We start from the raw sequence: 22,869 nt of genomic DNA, 5'->3' as shown, positions 1-22,869 counted from the left end.
GGGGAGCGGCACTCATTCAATTAGTCTGTCATTGAGTGTGTTTAATTATATGCAACGGCTGTCCTATCTGACCCCGCAGGTGATGCGGGGGGGGGGGGGGGGGGCTCATACGTGGGAAATGGTACAGCAGTGGGCATCCATCGCAGAGCGTCTTATTATTAAAAATGTACATACTCGCCGCATGCGGTAGTCGAAGATTAAAGGGTTGAGACAAGTGCGTATTGAATGTAGAAGGCCAAGCTCTGAGAATGTCCCCCAATGCTTCACAGCTGACCCCCCCCCCCCTCCTCCTCCCTTACTCCAGCTGGAGTTTTTGATGTGGTCAAGGTGATCCTTACTTGGACGCTGAGGAGATTTCGCAGTTTATCTGGTGGTCTGTACGGGGTTTCATTGAGGTTTTTAAAAAGCAACCGGTCTCAAATTGGAGACGAAGTAGGATCGTGTTTTCGTCGTGGTTTTTTTTTTTTTTTTTTTTGCTTTGATTGGAAAATTAATTTAAATAAAACACGTACTGTAAATATGTAACATTTATTATTTATTTTTTGGGCCATTATCCTCATCGTAGAAAATACATAAATGGATGGATGAATAGATGATGGATGGATGGATGGATGGATAGATGGGTAGATGATGGATAGATGGATGATAGATGGATGGGTGGATGATGGATAGATGCTTGATAGATGATTGATAGATGGATGATTTATAGATAGATTGATACATGAATGGATGATTGATTGATGGATGGATGGATGATAGATGATGGGTAGATGATGGATGGATAGATGGATGATAGATGGATGGGTGGATGATGGATAGATGCTTGATAGATGATTGATAGATGATTGATAGATGATTGATAGATGATTGATAGATGATTGATAGATGATTGATAGATGGATGATTTATAGATAGATTGATAGATAGATGGATGGATGGTTGATTGATGGATAGATGGATGGATGATGGATGGATGGATGATAGATGATGGGTAGATGATGGGTAGATGATAGATGATGGATGGATAGACGGATGATAGATGGGTGGATGATGGATAGATGCTTGATAAATGATTGATAGATGATTGATAGATGGATGATTTATAGATTGATAGATGGATGGATGATGGATGGATGGATGATAGATGATGGGTAGATGATCGGTAGATGATAGATGATGGATGGATAGACGGATGATAGATGGGTGGATGATGGATAGATGGATAGATGCTTGATAGATGATTGATAGATGGATGATTTATAGATAGATTGATAGATGATGTATAGATGATCGGTAGATGATAGATGGATGTATAGATGATGGATAGATGGGTAGATGATGGATAGATGATTGATTGATAGATGATAGATAGATGGATGATTTATAGATAGATTGATGGATGGATGGATGATAGATAGATAGATAGATAGATAGATAGATAGATGGATAGATAGATAGATAGATCTTGACACGACGTTGATACATTTAAAAAAAAACACCTCCAGCTTTCACTCTGGTCACGCGGTTTTTGCGCTTTCGAGGAAGTATCAGACAGCCGCTTTTCAAGGCAAGGACACACCTTGAACTTGAGGAGTTTAATTTCGCCCAACTTCTTCTTCTTCCCGGCAGGTTGAGCTTCACCTCGCCATACCGCGAGCGTAAATTGATTAGCTATGGAAAGTTTGATCCTCCCATTTTGGGAATTTTGAAGTCATTTTCATCCAGCAGAGTTAGACCGTTGATCCGGAGATGTCAAGAGACCCTCTCCGGGAGCGTTTTGCTGATTTAAAAGGAAGGAAGCATTTTTTTTCATTTTTTTTTTTATTTTTAGTCGCAATGCGGTTGGCTCTCATAAAAGCTCACAAGACAAGTTCTCGCCTGGGGCCTCATTTGTCAAACGTGCATAAACGCAGACGTGTGCGCAAGGCCTCTGTATCAACATTCCAATGCTTGAGATTCGTCAATATGGACTTAGGGGTCGGGGGGGGGGGGTATAAATTTCCGCATAAACCAATAGATACGAACCAATAAACCAATAGATACGAACAAATTTCTGTAGTGGAACTGTGAAGCGACTCAAGCTCGGATTCACATTTTTGGATTGCATTCGCCATCCTTTCATAAATTGAAAGGAATAGTGATCGTCTCACATTAACTCATTCACTGCCAGACGATGTGCAAAAATGTGTCCATTCCAAGTGCCAGGGCTTTAGTCATTTTCACTCAAATTTCAGGACTCACAGAATACAGTTATACCTCGGTTTACGAACCCCTTGGCGTACAAACTTTTCGGTTTATGAACATGACATTTATGAAAATGTTACTTTGGCATACGAACTTTACCTTGGTATACGGACTTTTTCGTACACGGAGCTGTGTCGTTCGCGAACGAGCCCGTTCTTCTCACAACAAAATGTCCTCTATTCCCCACCCCCAGTCTTCGGTTAAAGCCAGATGATTCGTCAAGAACGGAGCAGTGAGGGGGTTAAACATTCAGGAGACAGGCAGACGACAGAGAGAGCGTGATAAAATGGATAGAAAACATTAAAATTTGGACTCGTTTCAACTTGGATAGTTCTAAGGCAGAGTGTAGACTGCAAGGTTAAAATATCCCATCAATCAGGCTCCACAAACAACCCGCACAAGCCATCTGTACACTTGATGCAAAAAGCTATCAACCCAGATAAACAGAACACAGTTGATGAGGAAATAGATAACATTCTCACAGAGAAAGCACCTACAAGGGATCATTCCTCAAGATGGTGAAAGAAGGTTACGTTCCTCATCAAGTGTTTAATGCTGATGAAACCGGCCACTCCATTCCATCCTTCCATCCATCCATCCATCCATCTATCCATCCATACCAACCATCCATCAAACCATAGCACATTTATTATACATAAAATAAGGCATATTTTGTGTAGTTTTAAGGCTTAGAAAATTAGAAAGTAGAAAATTATGTTTTATGGGGACCTGGGAACGGATTATTTTCATTTTAATGGTTTCCTATGGGAAATTATTTTTTGGGATACACACTTTTCGCTTTACACGCTGTCTGGGAAACAATTAAGTTTGTAAGCCAAGGTATCACTGTACAAACATTGATTTGCATCGCACCTTAACAACAGCTGAAGTTGTAACAAAGCGCGAACATGGACAAAAGTCAAATGCTGCCCCCTCGTGGGAGAGAAAAACATTGTTAGTGGTCTGACCAAAAAAATCTTGAAATGCACCCCCCCCCCCCCGCAAAGAAAACAAACAACAAATATAAATTAATAATAATAACAATAAATAAACAAATATTAATATTAATAATAATAATAATAATAATAATAATAATATTTATTATTATATATATTATATATATTTCTCTTTAAGCGCCTTTCAAAGCTCTCAACGACACTTCAAAGTCACAGACAAGCATAGATACTATAATAAATAAAATAAAATAACAAATAGAATACTAGAAATAAAATACAATTATACATAGAAACAAGAGAAAGTGCTAGACAGAAAATGCGATTTTAAATAGGTGGGTTTTGAGATGGAATTTGAAGGTGGGAAGAGAATCAATGTTACGAATGTTGGGAGGAAGTGAGTTCCAGAGTTTGGGGGCAGAGCAGCTGAAAGCCCTGTCCTCCATTGTGCTGAGACGGACGGGTAGGGAGGGGGGCATACAGAGGTGGAGGGAGGAAGAGGATCTGAGGGAACGAGAGGGAATCGAAATTTGAAAAAGCTGAACAAATTCGAGAATGGTGCTCCATGTCATGATTTTCAATTCCAGAATAAATTCAGCAATGGCAGTGAATGAGTTCACGGTGTTTGATCTCTGCATTGTGAACTACACCAAAATTGATACTCGCTTGAGGTAGGAAAATAAAAAAATAATACAGATCAAGTGCGTGAAAGTAGATTTGCTCTCCCGACGTAACAACAAAAAAAAAAAAAAAGCCAACATTATGATTTCATAAAACGCACCAACCAATCAGATCGTATGAAGTCTTTTCCCCACCTGAAAGCTTTTGTGTAACACGCATCTCCCAATTTGACGAGGTTGCCTCAGAGTTACAGCTGCGTTTAAGGCGCGGATGATAACGGGCAACAACACCACGCCGTCGATATTCGTCACACCGGTTTTCATGTGCATACATCAAAACCATCAGAGCCGTGAGGTGTGGAAATAGAAGGCTGATATTTGATGTGGTGGAAAAGGGCATCTGGGAAGGATAAAGGGCACCTGCGCATCCCCGCGGCATACCTAAGCAGAGGCTTCATTCAGTTTGAACATATTTTACATGAGGATTCTACTAACGATTAATAATAAATAACCTAATAATAATAATAAAGTTGTGATTATTTACAATGTAATATTTTACGTCATGCTTTCAAGTTACTGTTTTCTACGGATGTTATTACACTGATACCTTGGCTTGCGAACTTAATTGGTCCCCAGACAGAGTATGTAAGGTGAAAAGTGTGTATCCCAAAAATTAATTTCCCATAGGAAACCATTAAAATGAGAATAATCCGTTCCCAGGTCCCCATAAAACAATTTTCTACTTTCTAATTTTTTAAGCCTTAAAACTACACAAAATATACATTAAATAAACTGAAATAAGAAATAAATAAACTGTACTATATAATAAAGTTGTTTTATTTACCTTTGTGATGGTCGTTGATGACTTGATGGAATGGAGTGGCCGGTTTCATCAGCATTAAACACTTGATGAGGAACGTAGCCTTCTTCTTTCACCATCTTGAGGAATGATCCCTTGGAGATGCTTTCTCTGTGATAATTTTACCTAGTTCCTCATCAATTGTGTTCTGTTTAGCTGGGTTGATAGATTTTTGTATCAAGTGTACAGATGGCTTGTGCGGTTTATTTGTGGAGCCTGATTGATGGGAATTTTAACCTTGCATTCTACACTCTGCCTTTGAAGTATCAAAGTTGAAACAAGTCCAAATTTCACTGTTTTATATCCATTTTGTCACTCTCTCTGTCGCCTGCTGTCTCTTTAATGTGTAAACCATCACCCCTCACTGCTGCATTCTTGACCAATCACGTGGCTTTAACCAAAGACTGGGGGCGGGGAATAGAGGACTAAAACAGTCGGCTGACATTTTGTTGTGAGAAGAACGGGCTCGTTCGAGAACGACACATCACCCATTGTGGCAGCTCCGCGTATGAAAAAAGTTTGTATGCCAAGGTAGAATTTTCATAAATGTAACGTTCGTAAACCGAAAAGTTTGTAAGGCAAGGGGTTCGTAAACCGACGTATCACTGTAACTTAATAATAATAAAGTTGTGATTATTTACAATTTAATATTTTATGTCATATTTTCAAGTTACTGTTTTCTACGGATGTTATTATTTCTTTTTAAAATACCAGACTAATAGGTCTTGTGTTATTGAATGAGTCTTTCCATGAAACATTTCTTGCCATACCAACCGCTAGCTGGATTAGCCGCAGGCACTAGTTTAAAGCTGGGAGGGCTTTGTTGCCTCGGTGACAGACTGTCACCCACCTGTTGGGCGAACACGGCGGTAAAAAAAACAGGGGGATCGAATGATGATTGCTCCGTCGCTCATGGGCCACAATCAAGAAATACATCTGCATGATGTAATTTAAAAAATGCTAGCACTAGCTAAACTCATACTGCTACTAATCTTACTACGATCATGATTACTTCGAACACTATACTTTACTAATAGCCTGTGAAGTATGAACTCCTACTCGTACCACTATTTCTATGATTAACTGGCCTATTATCATAGTAGCTTTGTGCTACTCATTTTAGCATCATCACTGTTTCATGCCTGCTAATTGCTGTTTTGAAACTTATGCTTTCATTTTCCTTTAAAAGTACTTGAAATCTTAGTTTTTCACTTGAATGTCATCAGTGTACATACTACGAGTATACACAGCTACTTTTTATGCTTTTAAAGGACAACCGACACCTCCCGACAAGTTGTGTCCATGATTTGTAAAATCACTTCAAATGACTTCTACTGAGCGTATTTTACAAAGTTTCCACGGCATATAGCTATATTTTACGTTTTAAGACTTGCACTGAATATTCAGGAAGTCTTGTTTTCGAGTTGATGACGATGCCTTACGTGACGTCACGTCAGGAACGCCCCTAACCGAGAAAGTGACACGCAATGCATTTTGGGTACTTTGTTTGGTCTGAAAACCTCGTGTTGATCTGGCGTTGATGGCGAAATTAGAAGGAAAACACATAAATGACGCGATGGTGAATCGTTGTGTGTTGCACCAAGACTACTATTTGATACTAGTTGACACAAATTCCAAGCAGACAAATCAGCCCATTTCCAACGGAGTTTGGGCGCCATCTTGTCCATTTTCCGGGATGCTACATTGGAGTCCAGACGCCTTAAAATGATCCGGAAGTACTTTAATCGATTGCAAACATGTATGCTTTCCTCTTCAGAACTATTTGAATCATATTCATAACTGGATAAATAACAAGAAAGCATCTTCTCCGAATCTGAAGCCATTGTTTTGATTCTCGAGCAAGGTGAAACGTCCTGCCGTGTCGTCACGAACAAGGGGGCGGGACTTTCTGAATCTCCCCAGTTTCAAGCTCATTTGTGGCAGTTTTGGGACACTTTTTAATAGTTTTGGGTCATTTTTTATTGGTGTTTTGCATTTGACTAAAAATATCAGCCTGCGTGTTTTGGCTATTTTAGATGCTAAAAAAACGTTTTTCTGATGTCAGTTACAGAAACAAAAAAATGGTGTCGGTTGACTTTCTATGACTCTGTGGTGGCATCAGCCATCCACTATGGCATTGTCTGCTGGTCAGGCAGCATCACCACCCGGGACAGAAAAAGACTGGAGCGCTTTGTCAAGCGGGCCAGTTCTGTCGTGGGCTGCTCGCTGGACTCTCTAGAGGAGGTGGGCAACAGACGGACGCTAGCTAAACTAAAAGCTATGACGGACAGCCCCTCCCACCCCCTCCTGCCCATCCTGACAGCTCTGGGTAGCTCCTTTAGCCAGAGACTATTACACCCGCGCTGCAAGAAGGAGAGGTACCGCCGCTCGTTCCTACCGACTGCTGTCAGGCTTCACAATTCCCAATGATCACATGTGAAAAAAACAAAAACAAAAAACTGGACACTTGTAAATATGGGTTGTTGCAATATATCTAAATGCATCTCTTGATTCTGCACTATGTACAGTCTTGTTTATAGAACGGTTTTTGCACATCTACATTTGCACAGTATACAGTTGACATTTTTATTTTGTCATGCTTAGAATATCTTGTTTTCTATCCTTTCACTCCCACCCCAACCCCATCCCTCTTCAATTGCTGCTGTGGACTGCAAATTTCCCCATTGCGGGACGAATAAAGGTATTCTGATTCTGATTTAAACAAAAGCATAATTATAAATACTTGGCGGATGATTGTAATCGCCTCTGACTTGATGGTGTGATTCCAACTCAACCAAGCGTTCCCTCAGCGAGTCGTAACCCCCCCGAGCAAAACCGCCGAATGCCGTCAAAGTGATTATAATTGCATTAAAATCGACGGTGATTCTCCCTGTGCAGATGTATTTAATCAGGCTGCAATTAAAACTGGCACATCACACCTGAGTTACCTCACAGATGAAATCAATAAACTAATAAACAAATAGATAAATAAACAAACAAACAAATAGACAAATCAAAAAATGAATGAATGAATGAATTTTAAAAAAGCAGACACACCCTATTTTAACTCATTCAGTGCCATTCCTGAATTCATTTGGGAATTGAAAAGCATGACATGGAGCGCAATTCCCTAATTTGTTCACACTTTGTTATTTTCATGGTGGTGGGGTATCAAGCTGCGGTCAGTCGCCCCCATTTCAAGCTCAGATAACTTCAGATTCATATACCTCAGCAATTAACTCTTTTTTTTTTATAAAAGAAGCGAGTCTAAGGTGTCTTATGCGAAACTGAATGTTTATGTAGTCCTAAAACTCAATATTCCGTGGGTCCTGCAATTTGAATGAAAATGACAAAAACCCTGGCACTGGAGTGGACAGGTTTTTGCACATTGTCTAGCAGTGAATGAGTTAAAGGACAACCAACATCACTTTTTTGTTTCCTAATTGACATCAGAAAAAGTTTTATAGCATCTAAAATACCCAAAACATGCAGTATGAAACTTAGTGTGCTGAAACTTGACATGGTGAATTGTTGTGTATTGCACCAAGACTACTATTTGATACTAGTTGACACAAATTCCCAGCAGACAAATCAGCCCATTTCCAACATAGCTGAGGGCACCATTTTGTGCATTTTTTGAGATGCTACATTGGAGTCCTGACGGCTCAAATTGATACGGGAGGACTTCTTCAATCAATTGCAAACATGTATGCTTTCCTCTTCAGAACTATTTGAATCATATTCTTACTGGATGAGTAACAAGAAAGCATCTTCTCCGAATCTGAAGCCATTGTTTTGTTTCTAGAGCAAGGCAAGATGTCCTGGCGTGACCTCACGAACAAGGGGGCGGGACCTCCTGAAATTCACCATCCCCGAGTTCATTTTGAAGTAGTTTTGAGACACTTTAATGCTATAAAACATTTTTCTGATGTCTGTTAGGAAACTTACGCTGCAAGACGTCCTGGCATGACGTCACGAACAAGGGGGCGGGACCTTCTGAAATTCGCCATCTCCGAGTTCATTTTGAAGTACAGTGAGACCTCAACTTACGAACTTAATTGGTTCCCAGAGTGTGTAAGGTGAAAAGTGTGTATCTCAAAAAAAAAAATCCCATAGGAATCCATTAAAATGGGAATAATCCGTTCACAGGTTTCCATAAAATATACTTTTCAACTAAATAAGCCTTAACTACACACAACATACCTTATTCGATGTATAATAAATGTGCTATTGTATTGTAATGAAAGAAATACACTGCATTGTATCATAAAGTCACTTTATTTACATCATTTATGGCTTGACGGAATGGCGTTGGAGGTTGAAGGTCAAAGGGAATTGCTGTTTGGAAAGAGGCGCATTACATGAGGACTGTAATTAAAGAAATAAACTGTGCTGTAAAATAAAGTTTTATTTACCTTTTTGATGGTCGTTGATGGCTGATGGAAGGAGAGTCACCTTCCATAAGGACTGTTGGTAACTTAACCTCTGGTGCTGTTCGGTCGTGTGCTTCCGCCGAAGATCACTCCGCCAGCCGTGGTGGGTGTGTATTATGAAAATAGTGCTTATTATAAGGTTTAATTTTCATAAATTTGACGTTTGTAACATGAAAAGTTTGTAAGATAAGGTGTTTGTAAGTTGAGGTCTCACTGTAGTTTTGGGACACTTTAACTCGTTTTTATTGTTGTTTTGCATTGGCTAAAAATATCAGCCTGGGTGTTTTGGGTATTTTAGATGCTATAAAACGTTTTTCTGATGTCAGTTAGGAAACAAAAAGATGGTGTTGGTTGTCCTTGAGGACAAACTCCCAAGCCTCTAGAACTCTTAAGTCAAGTCAAAGTCAAAGTCAGCTTTATTGTCAAATATGCTAATATGCATGACATACAGCACAGATGAAATTAATGTCCTCTCGGACCCAGCGTGCAAGACATGCAAGGCACTTATAACGTGGCTAAAAAAGACATACAATTGACAACAGACAATACATGTAATTTCTGTATGTAAAGTGAGGTAGTGTCGTATGGAAAGTGAGGTAGTGACGTATGTAAAGTGAGGTAGTGACATATGTAAAGTGTTGAAGTGACGTACATAAAGTGACATAATGTCGTGATTGCAAAAACAAACAACTAGAAAGGGTTGAAGTGAGGTCTTGTCTAATGAGAAATAACAAAAAATATCGCTCGCGCAGAAATAATCGCCTATTGACAACCCTGCGCGCGTCATGCCGCTTTCCATAACTTACTGAACTTGGCAAGAAGCATAAATCTTCTGACAAACAGGCACAAAAAAAGCATCACTTGATCCTCTCTGAACTCCAGCCTTGACGTTGTACGCTACATTAAAACACTGTCGTTCTTAGCTTGTACCGCTTAGTGCCGGCGGGTCCAATAGATCGCAATCAACATGAAAAGAAGCGAATGGACTCTTTACCCCCCCCGGCGAGACAGTCGAAAAGCGGAGCATCCCTCGAGGTTTGCATTAAGAGCCGCTTCCTCTGCAATAATTCATGAAGTCAGCAGCGATAAATCATGTATCTTTTTTTTTTTTTTTGTCCGTAATACAAATCACCAACTGATCTACATTCATTTCTCAATGTTGAAAAGTCTACACAGCCAGTCAACATCCCTCAAAACTTCGCTTTATTATAGTTCCTCACTTCATTTATAAACTCTCTTGTAATCCATCGATGGATGGCCACATCCGAGCAAACTTGACAGTCCAGCAGTCTTCACTGTGCAGTTTAGTCCAATAAACCTTCCAAAAAATTACTCACATTTTTAGGCCTGCAAAGTCTTCTCTGCTGGCCTAAAAAAATATATCTCAATCACAGACTGATGTGAATTCTATTTTGTCCATGAATTCTCATTAAATAATTCTAAACTGTCTTTTAGCTTCTTTTCATTCCCTGTTATGCTGCTTCCAGATGTGTGTTTTCGTATTTTAGCATTTAAAGGACATCACTTTTTTGTTTCCTGACATCAGAAAAACGTTTTATAGCATCTAAAATACCCAAAACACGCAGTATGATATTTTTAGTCAAATGCAAAACACTAATAAAAATGACTGTGTAACTCCATTTCGAACAAAGGACTCCGGTTCTTTGTACAGATGGTTATTCTTTAATGTGATTTTACACCAACGTCATCACCATCGCCACCATCGTAGAACTACAAACAAGTACAAAATATCGGTTATTTACACACAAACATTTGGACCCCACATCAATGAAATAAAACGTATGCAACAAAATTGTACAAACCACTTTGCCCGCTTTCTGTCCGAAATAGAAGTATTTGGTCTTTATTCTTTTCCTTGCTACACAGCGCAGCGATAAAGCTTGTCGATCCTCGCCGTCTTCTTAGTAAAATGAAACTTAAATACAATAGAGCAGGAAGTAAATCTCTACCGGAAGTCACAACAGCCCAACGCAATGTTAAGAAAATAAAACACAACCATCTGCTGATCAACTACTGGACAGTGGTCATAAACAAATGCATCAGCTGCAGTTACAGACTGAGTGTCCAAAAACTACTTCAAATTGAACCCGGAAGTGGCCAGTTTCAAAAGGTTGTTCGTGGTGTAATAGAATCAATAGAATCAAAACAATGGCTTCAGATTCGGAAAAGATGCCTTCTTGTTACTCATCCAGTTATGAATATGATTCAAATAGTTCTGAAGGGGAGTTCTAGTGCACTTGTAGTAAATCACACCATACTTTCTTCAATCTGGATTGATTCAGACGGAGCAAGACTGAAGGCTTAGCAATGATATCCACAGCCCGCCACTGAGTTTCACTGATATAAAGAAGTTAAGCTCCCAGCTTAAACGTATTCATGTGTTTTTAAATGTTTCACAAGTAGCTCAGCATCGTTGCGTATTGTGCGTTTACGTGCCATTGAACATCCCAAAATTGAGCCATTTACTAGTCCAGAGGAAAATAAAACGTGGAGCACATACACAGACCATTTCAATGTATTATAAAAAAAAAATACAATAAAATATCAAACCAGTGGGGAGTAACGAAAGAAAATGCAGTCCAACATAATAATAATAATAATAATAATAATAATAATAATAAATTTCATTTGTAAGCGCCTTTCAAAACTCTCAAGGTCACTTTACAGTCACTGGATCAGTTTATCTGTGGGTGAGCAGCGGCAGTCACACACGCCAGCGTTCACTCAACCCGGAATAACTAAAATAAATCTAAAGGCAGCTAGCTAGCTATTTGATAGCCAGCTAGCTAGCTAATAGACAGCCAGCCAACTAGCCAGCGAGCTAACAGCGAATGAGCCGGATAGATAGCTAACAGATAGACAGCCAGATAGCTAATAGGTAGCTAATGGCTAGCCAGCCAACTATCTCGCTAATAGATATCTAATAGATCGCTAGCTAGCTGGATAGATAGCCTATAGATAGCCAAGAGATAGACAGCCAGCCGGATAGATAGCCGATAGATAGACAGCTAGCCAGCCGGATAGATAGCCGATAGATAGCCAGCCGGATAGATAGCCGATAGATAGCCAGCTATTGGCTTGATAGCTAGCTGGATAGATAGCTAATCCATAGCCAGCCGGATAGCTAGCCGATAGATAGCCAGCTATCATCTAGCTGGATAGATAGCTAATATATAACCAGATAGCCAGCTACATAGCTAATAGATAGCCAGGTATTGGATAGATAGCTAATCGATAGCCGGCGGGATAGCTAGCCAATAGATAGCCAGCTATCAGCTTGCCAGCTAGCTGGATAGATAGCTAATATATAACCAGATAGCCAGCTACATAGCTAATAGATAGCCAGGTATTGGATAGATAGCTAATCGATAGCCGGCCAGCTAGATAGCTAATAGATAGCCAGCTACCTAATGTAAGCCGAATCTGCAGAAACAAAATATTTCAATATAATAAATGTAAGTATAGCACAAACGGTGGGGTTGAAAAATAAACAAAAATGCTTTATCCAACAACAAATATTGATCTGTACAGTGAGGTACTATATGCAGTGTTTGCATCTGGTCCCGAACCCAAAACAACCAACAGAATTTGGCTTCCAACGAAAAGGATATTTTGAAACCAGGCTCCCTTCGATGCGCTCAACCGCACCAGTCTGAATCATCCGATCCGAACACCATCTGTCACATCAACACGTCAGCCTCGGCGGCCTCATCTGCTTCCGTGTAAACAATGCCAATGGTGACCTTTCGCAGCATCGGGAACAGCGCAACGGCGTGAGAGTGTGGAAGAAGCGCCATTGATGCGCATTAACGTCAGGGCCCGATACAAAATCAATACTCCTCTAAAGTTTGGAATGAAGGGAAACAAGCAAAACGCATGCGGATGGTAAATACACACGGTGTGAGGGCTATCTCATGAAATAGAAAATAGGATCAGCAACTTGGAAACTTCTTCCTGACTCGTGTTACATTTTCAGCTATATATACAGTAAAGTCTCGTTATATCGATATTCAAGGGAGTCCGAAAAAATATCGATATAACCGGGACTATCGATATATCCGACCCTGTTTGCATGTAATTTTCTCAGTGCGTGCATAGAAATAGTATCGATATAACCGGGACTATCGATATATCCGATATCGATATAATGAGACTTTACTATATATATATATATATATATATATATATATATATATATATATATATATATATATACACACACACAGTGGGACCTTGGCTTCCGAACCTAATTGGTTTCCCAGAGAGAGTGTGTAAGGCGAAAAGTGTGTATCCCAAAAATTAATTTCCCATAAGAAACCATTAAAATAAGAATAATCCGTTCCCAGGTCCCCAAAAAAACATGCTTTTCTACTTTCTAATTTTCTAAGACTTAAAACTACACAAAATATACCTCATTTTATGTATAATAAATTTGCTATAGTATTATGATTAAATAAATAAACTGTACTGTACAATAAAGTCATTTTATTTACCTTTGTGATGGTCATTGATGGCTTGAGGGAATGGAGTCATCAGCATTAAACACTTGATGAGGAACGTAGCCTTCTTCTTTCACCATCTTGAGGAATGGTCCCTTGTAGGTGCTTTCTCTGTGATAATTGTATCTAGTTCCTCAATTGTGATCTGTTTAGTTGGGTTGATAGCTTTTTACATCAAGTGTACAGATGACTTGTGTGAGTTATTTGTGGAGCCTGCTTGATGGGATATTTAACCTTCCAGTCTAAACTCTGCTTTTGAACTATCAAATTTGAAATGGGTCCAATTTTACTGTTTTCTATCCATTTTTCTCACCATTTTACTTATTTTTTCACTTTTTTTTTGTTTCAAGCTCTGTCCTCTCCTTTTCGTGTGTGTGTGTTTTCTCACTCTCTCTTTCTGCCTGTCTCTTTAATATTTAACCCCCGACCCCACTGCTGCGTTCTTGACCAATCACGTGGCTTTAACTGACGACTGGGGGCAGGGAATAGAGGACAAAAAAATGTGTATATATATATATATATATATATATATAGTATTTTGAGTTTTAGGACTACATAAACATTCAATACAGTTTTAAAGACTCTCAGATTCCTAAATTATATGGGTCTGGAGTTATATGAGCTTGAAATGAGGACAGCTGTCCAAAATACAATACAATACATACATAAATTTATTATTGCGCTTTATCAAGCGCCAACTTGGACTAAAGGCAAATGCTGCCCCTTCAAAAACATTGCCAGAGGTCTGACCAGTGCTTTATCGGCGTGCAAGCATGAAAAAAACAAACAAATTCAGGAATGGCGCTCTACGTCATATTTTCAATTCCCGAATAAATTCGTGAATGACAGTGAATGAGTTAACAACCATTTTCTCTCCCTATCTTTTTTTTTTACAGCAGACAGTAATCTAGAAATTGATGATGCCTCTTTTGTTTTCAAATGTAGTCATAAAACAACACAAAAAAAAAAACCCAAAAGGATTGAAAAAAAAATCATTGATCAATCATGCCCATCTAGTCACATCCCTACCCGAAATGGCGTTGACAAATCTTGGAGCTGAGCTCTCGGTACTTTGAGGTGAAACTGATTAGAATTCTAGAAGCATCCGAACTATGACAATGCTGTATTATATTTTATTTTATTTTATTTTATTTAGCTTGAAAACTGTCAGATTAGCCCTTTGATCACCAAGACAGTGCCACCGTTCAAGTTCTATCAACGCCGCTTTGAACATGAGCCGGCGCCGCGCTCGTTCGTCCGACTCACCGGCACGTTGTCATTAATTAATAAAGCATGCCTGAAATGGCTTTCATCTCTTCTATTAGTCTGGCGCCGTTACTTTCACCGACGCTGGGAAATGAGGCGGTCATGGAAATCATCGCCGTGTGCTGCGGAGGAGAAGGGGGAGGGAGGGGCTTGTATGGCTATTTGGTGAATGGATGGATTCATCGACTCAATTTTTAAAATACAGTGATACCTTGGCTTATGAATTCAATTGGTTCCCAGTCAGAGTAAGGCGAAAATTGTGTATCCCAAAAATGTATTTCCCATAGGAAACCATTAAAATGAGAATAATACGTTCCCAGGTTCCCATACGTTCCCATATATATATATATATATATATATATATATATATATATATATATAGACATTAAAGTCTCGTTATATCGATATTCTCGGGAGTCCGAAAAAATATCGATATAACCGGGACTGTCGATATAACCGATATCGATATAATGAGACTTTATTGTGTATATGTATATATATATACATCAGAATCAGAATCATCTTTATTGCCAAGTATGTAGAACACACAAGGAATTTGTTTCCGGTAGAACACGCTGCACTAGTATCGTCGTCAAAAAAACTGCTAAGTGGCACTATACAGTTCCATTTTGGCTATTGTTGTATATATATATATATATATATATATATATATATATATATATATATATATATATACAGTAAAGTCTCGTTATATCGATATTCAAGGGAGTCCGAAAAAATATCGATATAACCGGGACTATCGATATATCCGATATCGATATAACGAGACTTTACTGTAATATATACTGTAATATATACAGTAAAGTCTTGTTATATCGATATCGGATATATCGATAGTCCCGGTTATATCGATACTATTTCTATGCACGCACGGGGGAAATTACATGCTAACAGGGTCGGATATATCGATAGTCATGGTTATATCGATATTTTTTCGGACTCCCTTGAATATCGATATAACGAGACTTTACTGTATATACGAGTGTGTGTGTGTATATATATATATATATATATATATATATATATATATATATATAATGCAAAAAAATATGTAAAATGCAAAAAAATATGTAATACCCAGTAACATAAGATGTATGTAGAAGTATGTTCCCTTTAAATTATATAATTGCACTTTGTGTTACAGGTGTGCCCAAAATTAGTCATCTGTATCTCCTATTTTTTAAATGAAAAAGTTGGTCCCAATGTTATGCTGATTCTGTCTTTTTTTTTTTATACACACTTTGGCTACAGAACCATGATGAGGAAGATAAGGAAGATGAAAATGAACTTGGAGTGCGGACGCAGGAAGCGGTTGCACTGTTTTTTCTTATTCCTCTTGATCTTCATCGCCGGAGGATTGTTTCGCTTCATCCAGGAGCAGAACAAGCTGAAGGCGTGGCCCCAGCAACCCGGTCAGTTTTTCCCCACTTCATGGAAAAAAAAAGGCTGACAGCTGTTTGTCTTGCATGCCTCACAAAACGTCAAATGCTAATTGCTGAAGAGAAAAGAAACTACTCCAAAAAAAGATTATTATTATTATAATTCTGGCCAAACTATTTGACATCGGATTTTCTCCCCAGTATTTACGATATCAAGTGACAAATCCGTCTTGAACGTTGCATACACATAATGTCAACTTTTATTTGTTAAACACGTTCACATCCTTTTTCAAATGTCTTTTACTCTACACATACTGGACGTAGCCCACACACGTCCATCCTGCCATCTCATTGATTGTTTTGTTGTCTGATGAAGTAGCACAGCATGATGCCAGAGTACAATAAAAAAAAAAAATCTGCTTGCCCATCGAACAAAGCACAGATGTGTGTCCACAGCGCACCAACTCATTATCAATATCTGAGCACCGTCATATTCTCCCACTCTGGATGAGAGCCACTCAGCCCAAGTGGAATCTCTGCGCCACTAATACGCCTGTGATGTAGCAAAAAAAAAAAAATGTTCCGCTTGTTATAAAACAAAACACACACATACAAGGACATAGACAAGACACTGGTTAGGTTGGAAATATGGCAGCCATTGCACACATGGGGCCCACTTGAACTTGTGAGCAAATGACTTAGTACAAGAGCGACGAGGCTGTGAGATATCATTGACATGCTAGCTGAGTTGAACATTTTACCTTGGCATACGTACTTTACCTTGGCATACGTACTTTTTTCATACACGGAGCTGCCTCAATGAGTGATGTGTCATTAACGAACGAGCACGTTCTCCTCACTACAAAATGGCAGCCGACTGTTTTTGTCCTCTATTCCCCGCCCCCAGTCTTCGGTTAAAGCCACGTGATTGGTCAAGAATGCAGCAGTGTGGGGGGGTGGGGGTTACAGACAGAGAGAGACAGAGAGAGTGAGGCCGTTAAACCTTAAAGAGACAGCCAGATGACAGAGCAAGAATGAGCAAATGGATATAAAACAGTGAAATTTGGATTTTTTTCAACTTTAAACTTTGAGTGTAGACTGCAAGGTTAAAATATCCAATTAATCAGGCTCCACAAATAACCCGCACAAGCCATCTGTACACCTGATGCACAAAGCTATACACCCAGCTAAACAGAACACAATTGATGAGGAACTAGGTAAAATTATCACAGAGAATGCACCTATAGGGGATCATTCCTCAACCTTTTGAAAGAAGAAGGCTACGTTCCTCATCAAGTGTTTAATGCTGATGAAACCGGCCACTCCATTCCATCAAGCCATCAAAGACCATCACAAAGGTAAATAAAATGACTTTATCATACAGTACAGTTTATTTCTTTAATTATAATACCATAGCACATTTATTATACATAAAATAAGGTCTATTTTTTGTAGTATTAAGGTTTAGAAAATTAGAAAGTAGAGTTTTTATGGGGACCTGGGAACGGATTATTCTCATTTTAATGGTTTCCTATGGGAAATTAATTTTTGGGATACACACTTTTCGCCTTAGACACTGTCTGGGAAGCAACTAAGTTCGTAAGCCAAGGTATCACTGTATTTACATAAGCAAGCATTCCCCCGGACATCCCATGGACACTCCTTGGTGGTCCTCTGGAGGTACCAAGCCGTCCCCTGGTACAAACAACAACATCCATAAGCTAACAGAACATAGACATCTTAATGAGCGCCTTTCCATGAACTGATACATTTGTAACTTGGCTAATGATCTCATCTTTTACACGAGTGTCAGAGACATTCGGTCGGACACAGGCTCGGACACAGGAAGACCGTCTTTTACTGACGGCAGGGGACGCAGCCATTCATGACCGACGCCCAACTCCTGCTGCCCTCTGTCAAGCTATTTATTGAGAGTATATATGTAAGCAAATGTGAGTGATACGTTTACGATACGTTACTAGGTTTCAAATGTCTTTGCCCGGAATGAATGAAACAACGCCAAGGCTAGTTTCGGTTGGCAACAAAGCCTCGTTTCGGACTGTTGATGCAGTGTTTGAAAGAACGTCTGCCCGAAAGCCCGAGGCGTACAACTTTTACGTCGAGCGGACAACTTTCAAATCATCTCGGCCCGGTTGGCAGACAACTTCAAGAAAAAAAAAACAAAACATTTTTTTGCAAATCAAAGGTTTGTTTTATTAAATGAAGCAAAAGCTACGAGCAAACCGCGACAAGCCACGTAAACAACCGCGACAAGCCACGTGGACTCCACTTTCTAAGCGCCTTTCAAAACTCCAAAGTACACTTTACAGTCACGACGGTATAGTCCGAAGCACGAAAAAGGCATCTGATTGGCTGCCGTGCCGAGTATGCAAATTGCCATACGAACGTACATTTGGCAATTTGCATACTCTGCACGGCAGCCAATCAGAAGCCTGTTTCGTGCTTCGGACTATACCGTGACTGTAAAGTGTACTTGTTTTGAAAGGCGCTTAGAAAGAGGAGTCCACGTGACTTATAGCAAACAACGTAACGCAAACATTGCATTGTGCACCATGACGACAACTGGAGCAAAATTTTCAGCAAGGGATATTTACCATGAATTAAGCAAGGGAGCACTTGTGGTAGTTACTTCCTTATTTTTAAATAATCCTTCATACTTCGCAACGTTTTTTTTTTGCGATTAGTCATCGTATTGTGTTTCAAGATGTGAAAAATGGGGCAGGCAACAGTATGGCCGGGCAGGCAACTTTTCAGAGTTGTCCGCTAACTTTTTGTCATGAGTTTCAGACACTTGATGCAATATTTGGTCGCGTTTCGTTTGCCCTTTGAACAAGTAAAGTAAAACGAAGCCACTGGCAACAAGTGAGTAAAACGCAGCCGAGGTTTTGCTTCACGCTCTGAAAAAGCGATTTGAAATTGTCATCCTTGCTTTCTTCAACTTTTGGTTGAACGTGACATTTATACGAGAATAGATCAGTTTCACATTTTGTGCTCCAGTACCCCCCCCCCCCTCTCCCTTTTCCAGTCCGCTTGATGAGTTTTCGTCTCAATTCAATGTCGCTCTCCTGATGAGCTCATCTTTTCTTGAGTAAATCAATCAGCGATGAAAAGGTTTCTCCAGCCGTCATCTGTACTTCTTTGAAGGTGTCGGACGTTTCGCTTCTTATCCAAGATGCTTCGTCAGCAAACTAAAGTCTTACTGGTAGTTTCGTCCCTATATATATATCCCTACTATCCAGACGTGGTGGTGCCGGACTCTGCTATGATTGGTCCCTGCTCTCAGGTTGGTGGGAGCAGAGGACTACTCTCTGCGGCTCCACTGATTACTTCTATTGTCCTGCCTGAGTATGAGGTCTCCGACTGGCCTGATTGCCCTATTTGCTCTTGTATCACCCCATCAGCATAACTAAGCCTATGTTGCCTAAGCAGTCTGTTGTACGAACGATCCAAATTGAACCTCACCCCACCATGGCGGTTTAGGGAAGGATGTTGCTGTTTTATGAAAATAGCTTCTTTTACTCCCCTTTCAAACCATCTATTTTCTTTCACTAAGATTTTAACCTCATTGTCGTCAATGCTAGCTTTTAGGTGCATATGTACTGCCGATTGAGGTCCACAAGTATTATCCCTGCGATGTTGATAGTCTTTTTTGGAGAATTTGTTTAGTCTCTCCAATGTACTGCTCTTTACAATTTTAATTGTTACAATGTATTGCGTAAACTACATTACTTTGTTTTTCATTTGGCAGCCTATCATTTGGATGCACTAATTTTTGCCTTAAAGTGTTTATCGGTTTGAAATAAGTAGGAAACTTTTCATCGATGGACCACTCCTGTACGACTGAGAGCTTACACAGACGTAAATCAATCAGCTCTTTTTAACTGCATATCTTGTAGTTAAGTACACTTGTAGTGTTCTCAATTTAAGGAGGATTCGAGGGGGGGGTGTCAAGCTCATTCCTGCAGCATTGTATTTTTTTTTTTTCACCTCAGATCTTGCTTGACCATTGAAAATAAATGTCGAATTGTCTGAATGATTCATGAGAGCATGTACGCCTGTATAGAGAGGAAGTCCGCACTCTCTCTGATGCGTGAAGAGCCAACGTTTGCCCGGAGCCATTGTGATGTCGCTTAGCGCCCGACGGGAGCTCATATCTAATAGAGTCGAGTGAAAATACATCGGGTGTCGGCTTTCATCTGCCCCTCACTAAGCTCCTCCTTCTGCTCTTCATCATCAAGATTGCCCACCTCATCATATGTGCTCCGCAGCTTGTAATGGGCCTTGAAAGAGCCCTGGTTAACTTCCTTCCTTATACATTAGGTCCTGAATTACAAATGATGAGTACATTTCAATGCGGAGGAAGTGTATGAAAAGTAAAATGTACAGACAGTTGAATTAGGTCCGTTACACATGTTTTCAATGATTTTTAGCTGTATCTTGCTAGCTAGTTGTTGCTAGATAGCTAGCTGTAGCTATCTAGCTGTATCTAGCTATCTATCTAACTGTATCTAGCTGGCTATATCTAGCTAGCTCTCTATATCTAGCTAGCTATCTGGATCTTGCTAGCTATCTGTATCTAGCTAGCTATCTGTATCTAGCTAGGTAGCTCTTCTTCTTTTCCTTTCTGCTTTTCCCTTCAAGGGGTTGCCACAGCGAATCAGTGTCTTCCATCTTCAGAGGTTTGATCTGCATGTTTGTTTTGGCCAAGATTTTACGTTGGATGCCCTTCCTGACACAACCTTCTGTATTTATCCGGGCTTGGGACCGGCACAAGAAGACATATGTCGCTTTGTGGCTACAGAACAAGCAACTCGCTCAAGAAAATAATAATAATAATACATTTTATTTCAAGCGCCTTTCAAAACACCCAAGGACACTTTACAATAAAAACAATAGAACACAGCACATAACAATAAAACCATAAGTAAAATGATAAATAATAAAATAGCAGAGAGAATTAGACATTGAAAGCAATTTTAAACAAATGGGTTTTGAGATGAGCCTTGAAAATAGGGAGGGAGTCAATATTACGGATGTTGGGTGGGAGTGAATTCCAGAGTTTGGGAGCAGAGCGGCTGAAAGCTCTGCATCCCATCGTGGTGAGACGGGCAGAGGGCACATAGAGGTGAAGGGAGGATGAGGATCTGAGGGACCGAAAAGGCTCCCAAACACAAAATGGTCATCGGCACAGCAACAAGCTATCTATTTATATTTATTTGTTTTTTTATTTGTGTATTTCATAGTCAGAATCGCACAGGCTTATTGTCAAATATGCTAATATGCATGACATACAGCACAGATGAAATTACTGTCCTCTCGGACCCAGCGTGCAAGGCACTTATAATGACTTTAACAAACATAATAAACACGAAAATTATTTTTTTATTTTTTTTAAGTATTTATGTATTTGTTTATTTTGATCCCAGATAAGACATCCAAAGTGAATGAAACATAAATGAAAGTTTCGTTTTCGAGTGAATACAGTTTAACTAATTGTATTCAGCATAGCTAAAGTTTTCAGACCAAAGTACCCAAAATGCATTGTGTGTCGCTTTCTCATATGTCGCATATGCGGTGGAATCTTTGTAAAATGCGCTCAGTAGAAGTCATTTGAAGTGATTTTACACATTATGGATGCGACTTGTCCGGAGGTGTCGGTTGTCCTTAAAGCTTTCATAGTCCAATTTATCAGTCTCATAATGTAATTAAATTGTTCTAATGACCCCTTAGTATGGACAATCTGGCTTGTATTTGAAGGCGCTCCAGCTGTGCATTTTCATTGGGAGAAGATGATCCCCACCATTTCCAGTATGTGCTAAGGTACTTTAAGAAAGCCTGTTTTTCTGTTGTGCTAGCGACTATCCTATTCCAATTCCCTCCCTTATGGGAAGATCATTGAAGTCCATCACAAACCCCTGAAATACATTTTTTTCTCCCAAAACAAGGAACTGGGGAACTGAAGATGGGGAACCATGTCTCCAAGGAATTTACAAGCATTCTCGTTCAGCATTTCGATCACATGTCATCTGTGGCGTGTGGATGTATGCCAGGAATGATTACAGCAGCCTTTATTTCATAAAGTGGAAACCTGAGAGCTTTTAGGATTGTCTGAAATGTCGAAAAAAAAGAAAAGCAGGCTATTTTTTTTCCCATCTGTGGGTATCAGGTGCCTGAATCGCTGTCTCTCCGGCTTCTCGCACACCCGGGTCATGTCAATCGGATTTAGAATGTGGAGCCAGCACCGAGGCAAGCGCCGGGTCTCGTAGTTTTTTTTTTTCCATTAACGTTAATGCCCACAGCTCTGCCACCGGAGCTTTGCGGGCGTAATCTCATTTTCCCTCACTGCCATCTCGTACCGCTCACCAATGACTTCCATATGCCAGTCATGCAATTACATTTGTCAATTTTCTGTGACACAAAGTTCCCACTGGGTTATATATATATATATCATCTAGTAATGCACGGACAGAGACAACTCCAATATATCCTCCCCCGGGATAGCTATCTTATAAAATAACAAGGTCTATATTCGATTTTGATTAGCTAGGGGTAA

General features: G+C 39.6%; 1 protein-coding gene across 1 annotated transcript in view; it reads left to right on the top strand.

Moving 5' to 3' along the window:
• The window catches only part of chst8 (carbohydrate sulfotransferase 8), a 175,081-nt gene that overhangs the window by 14,956 nt on the left and 137,256 nt on the right, over positions 1–22,869 (top strand). Inside the window, exon 2 of the mRNA XM_088993046.1 lies at positions 16,168–16,328. Coding sequence (XP_088849172.1) covers positions 16,172–16,328 — 157 coding nt within the window. The 5' untranslated portion in view covers positions 16,168–16,171. The remainder of the gene's footprint in view (positions 1–16,167; positions 16,329–22,869) is intronic.

The sequence above is a fragment of the Hippocampus bargibanti genome, linkage group LG03 (genome assembly GCF_051943395.1).
Source record: "Hippocampus bargibanti isolate YZ-2025 linkage group LG03, ASM5194339v1, whole genome shotgun sequence".
Classification (NCBI taxonomy): domain Eukaryota; kingdom Metazoa; phylum Chordata; class Actinopteri; order Syngnathiformes; family Syngnathidae; genus Hippocampus; species Hippocampus bargibanti.
This window is presented reverse-complemented; position numbering and strand designations above follow the sequence as displayed.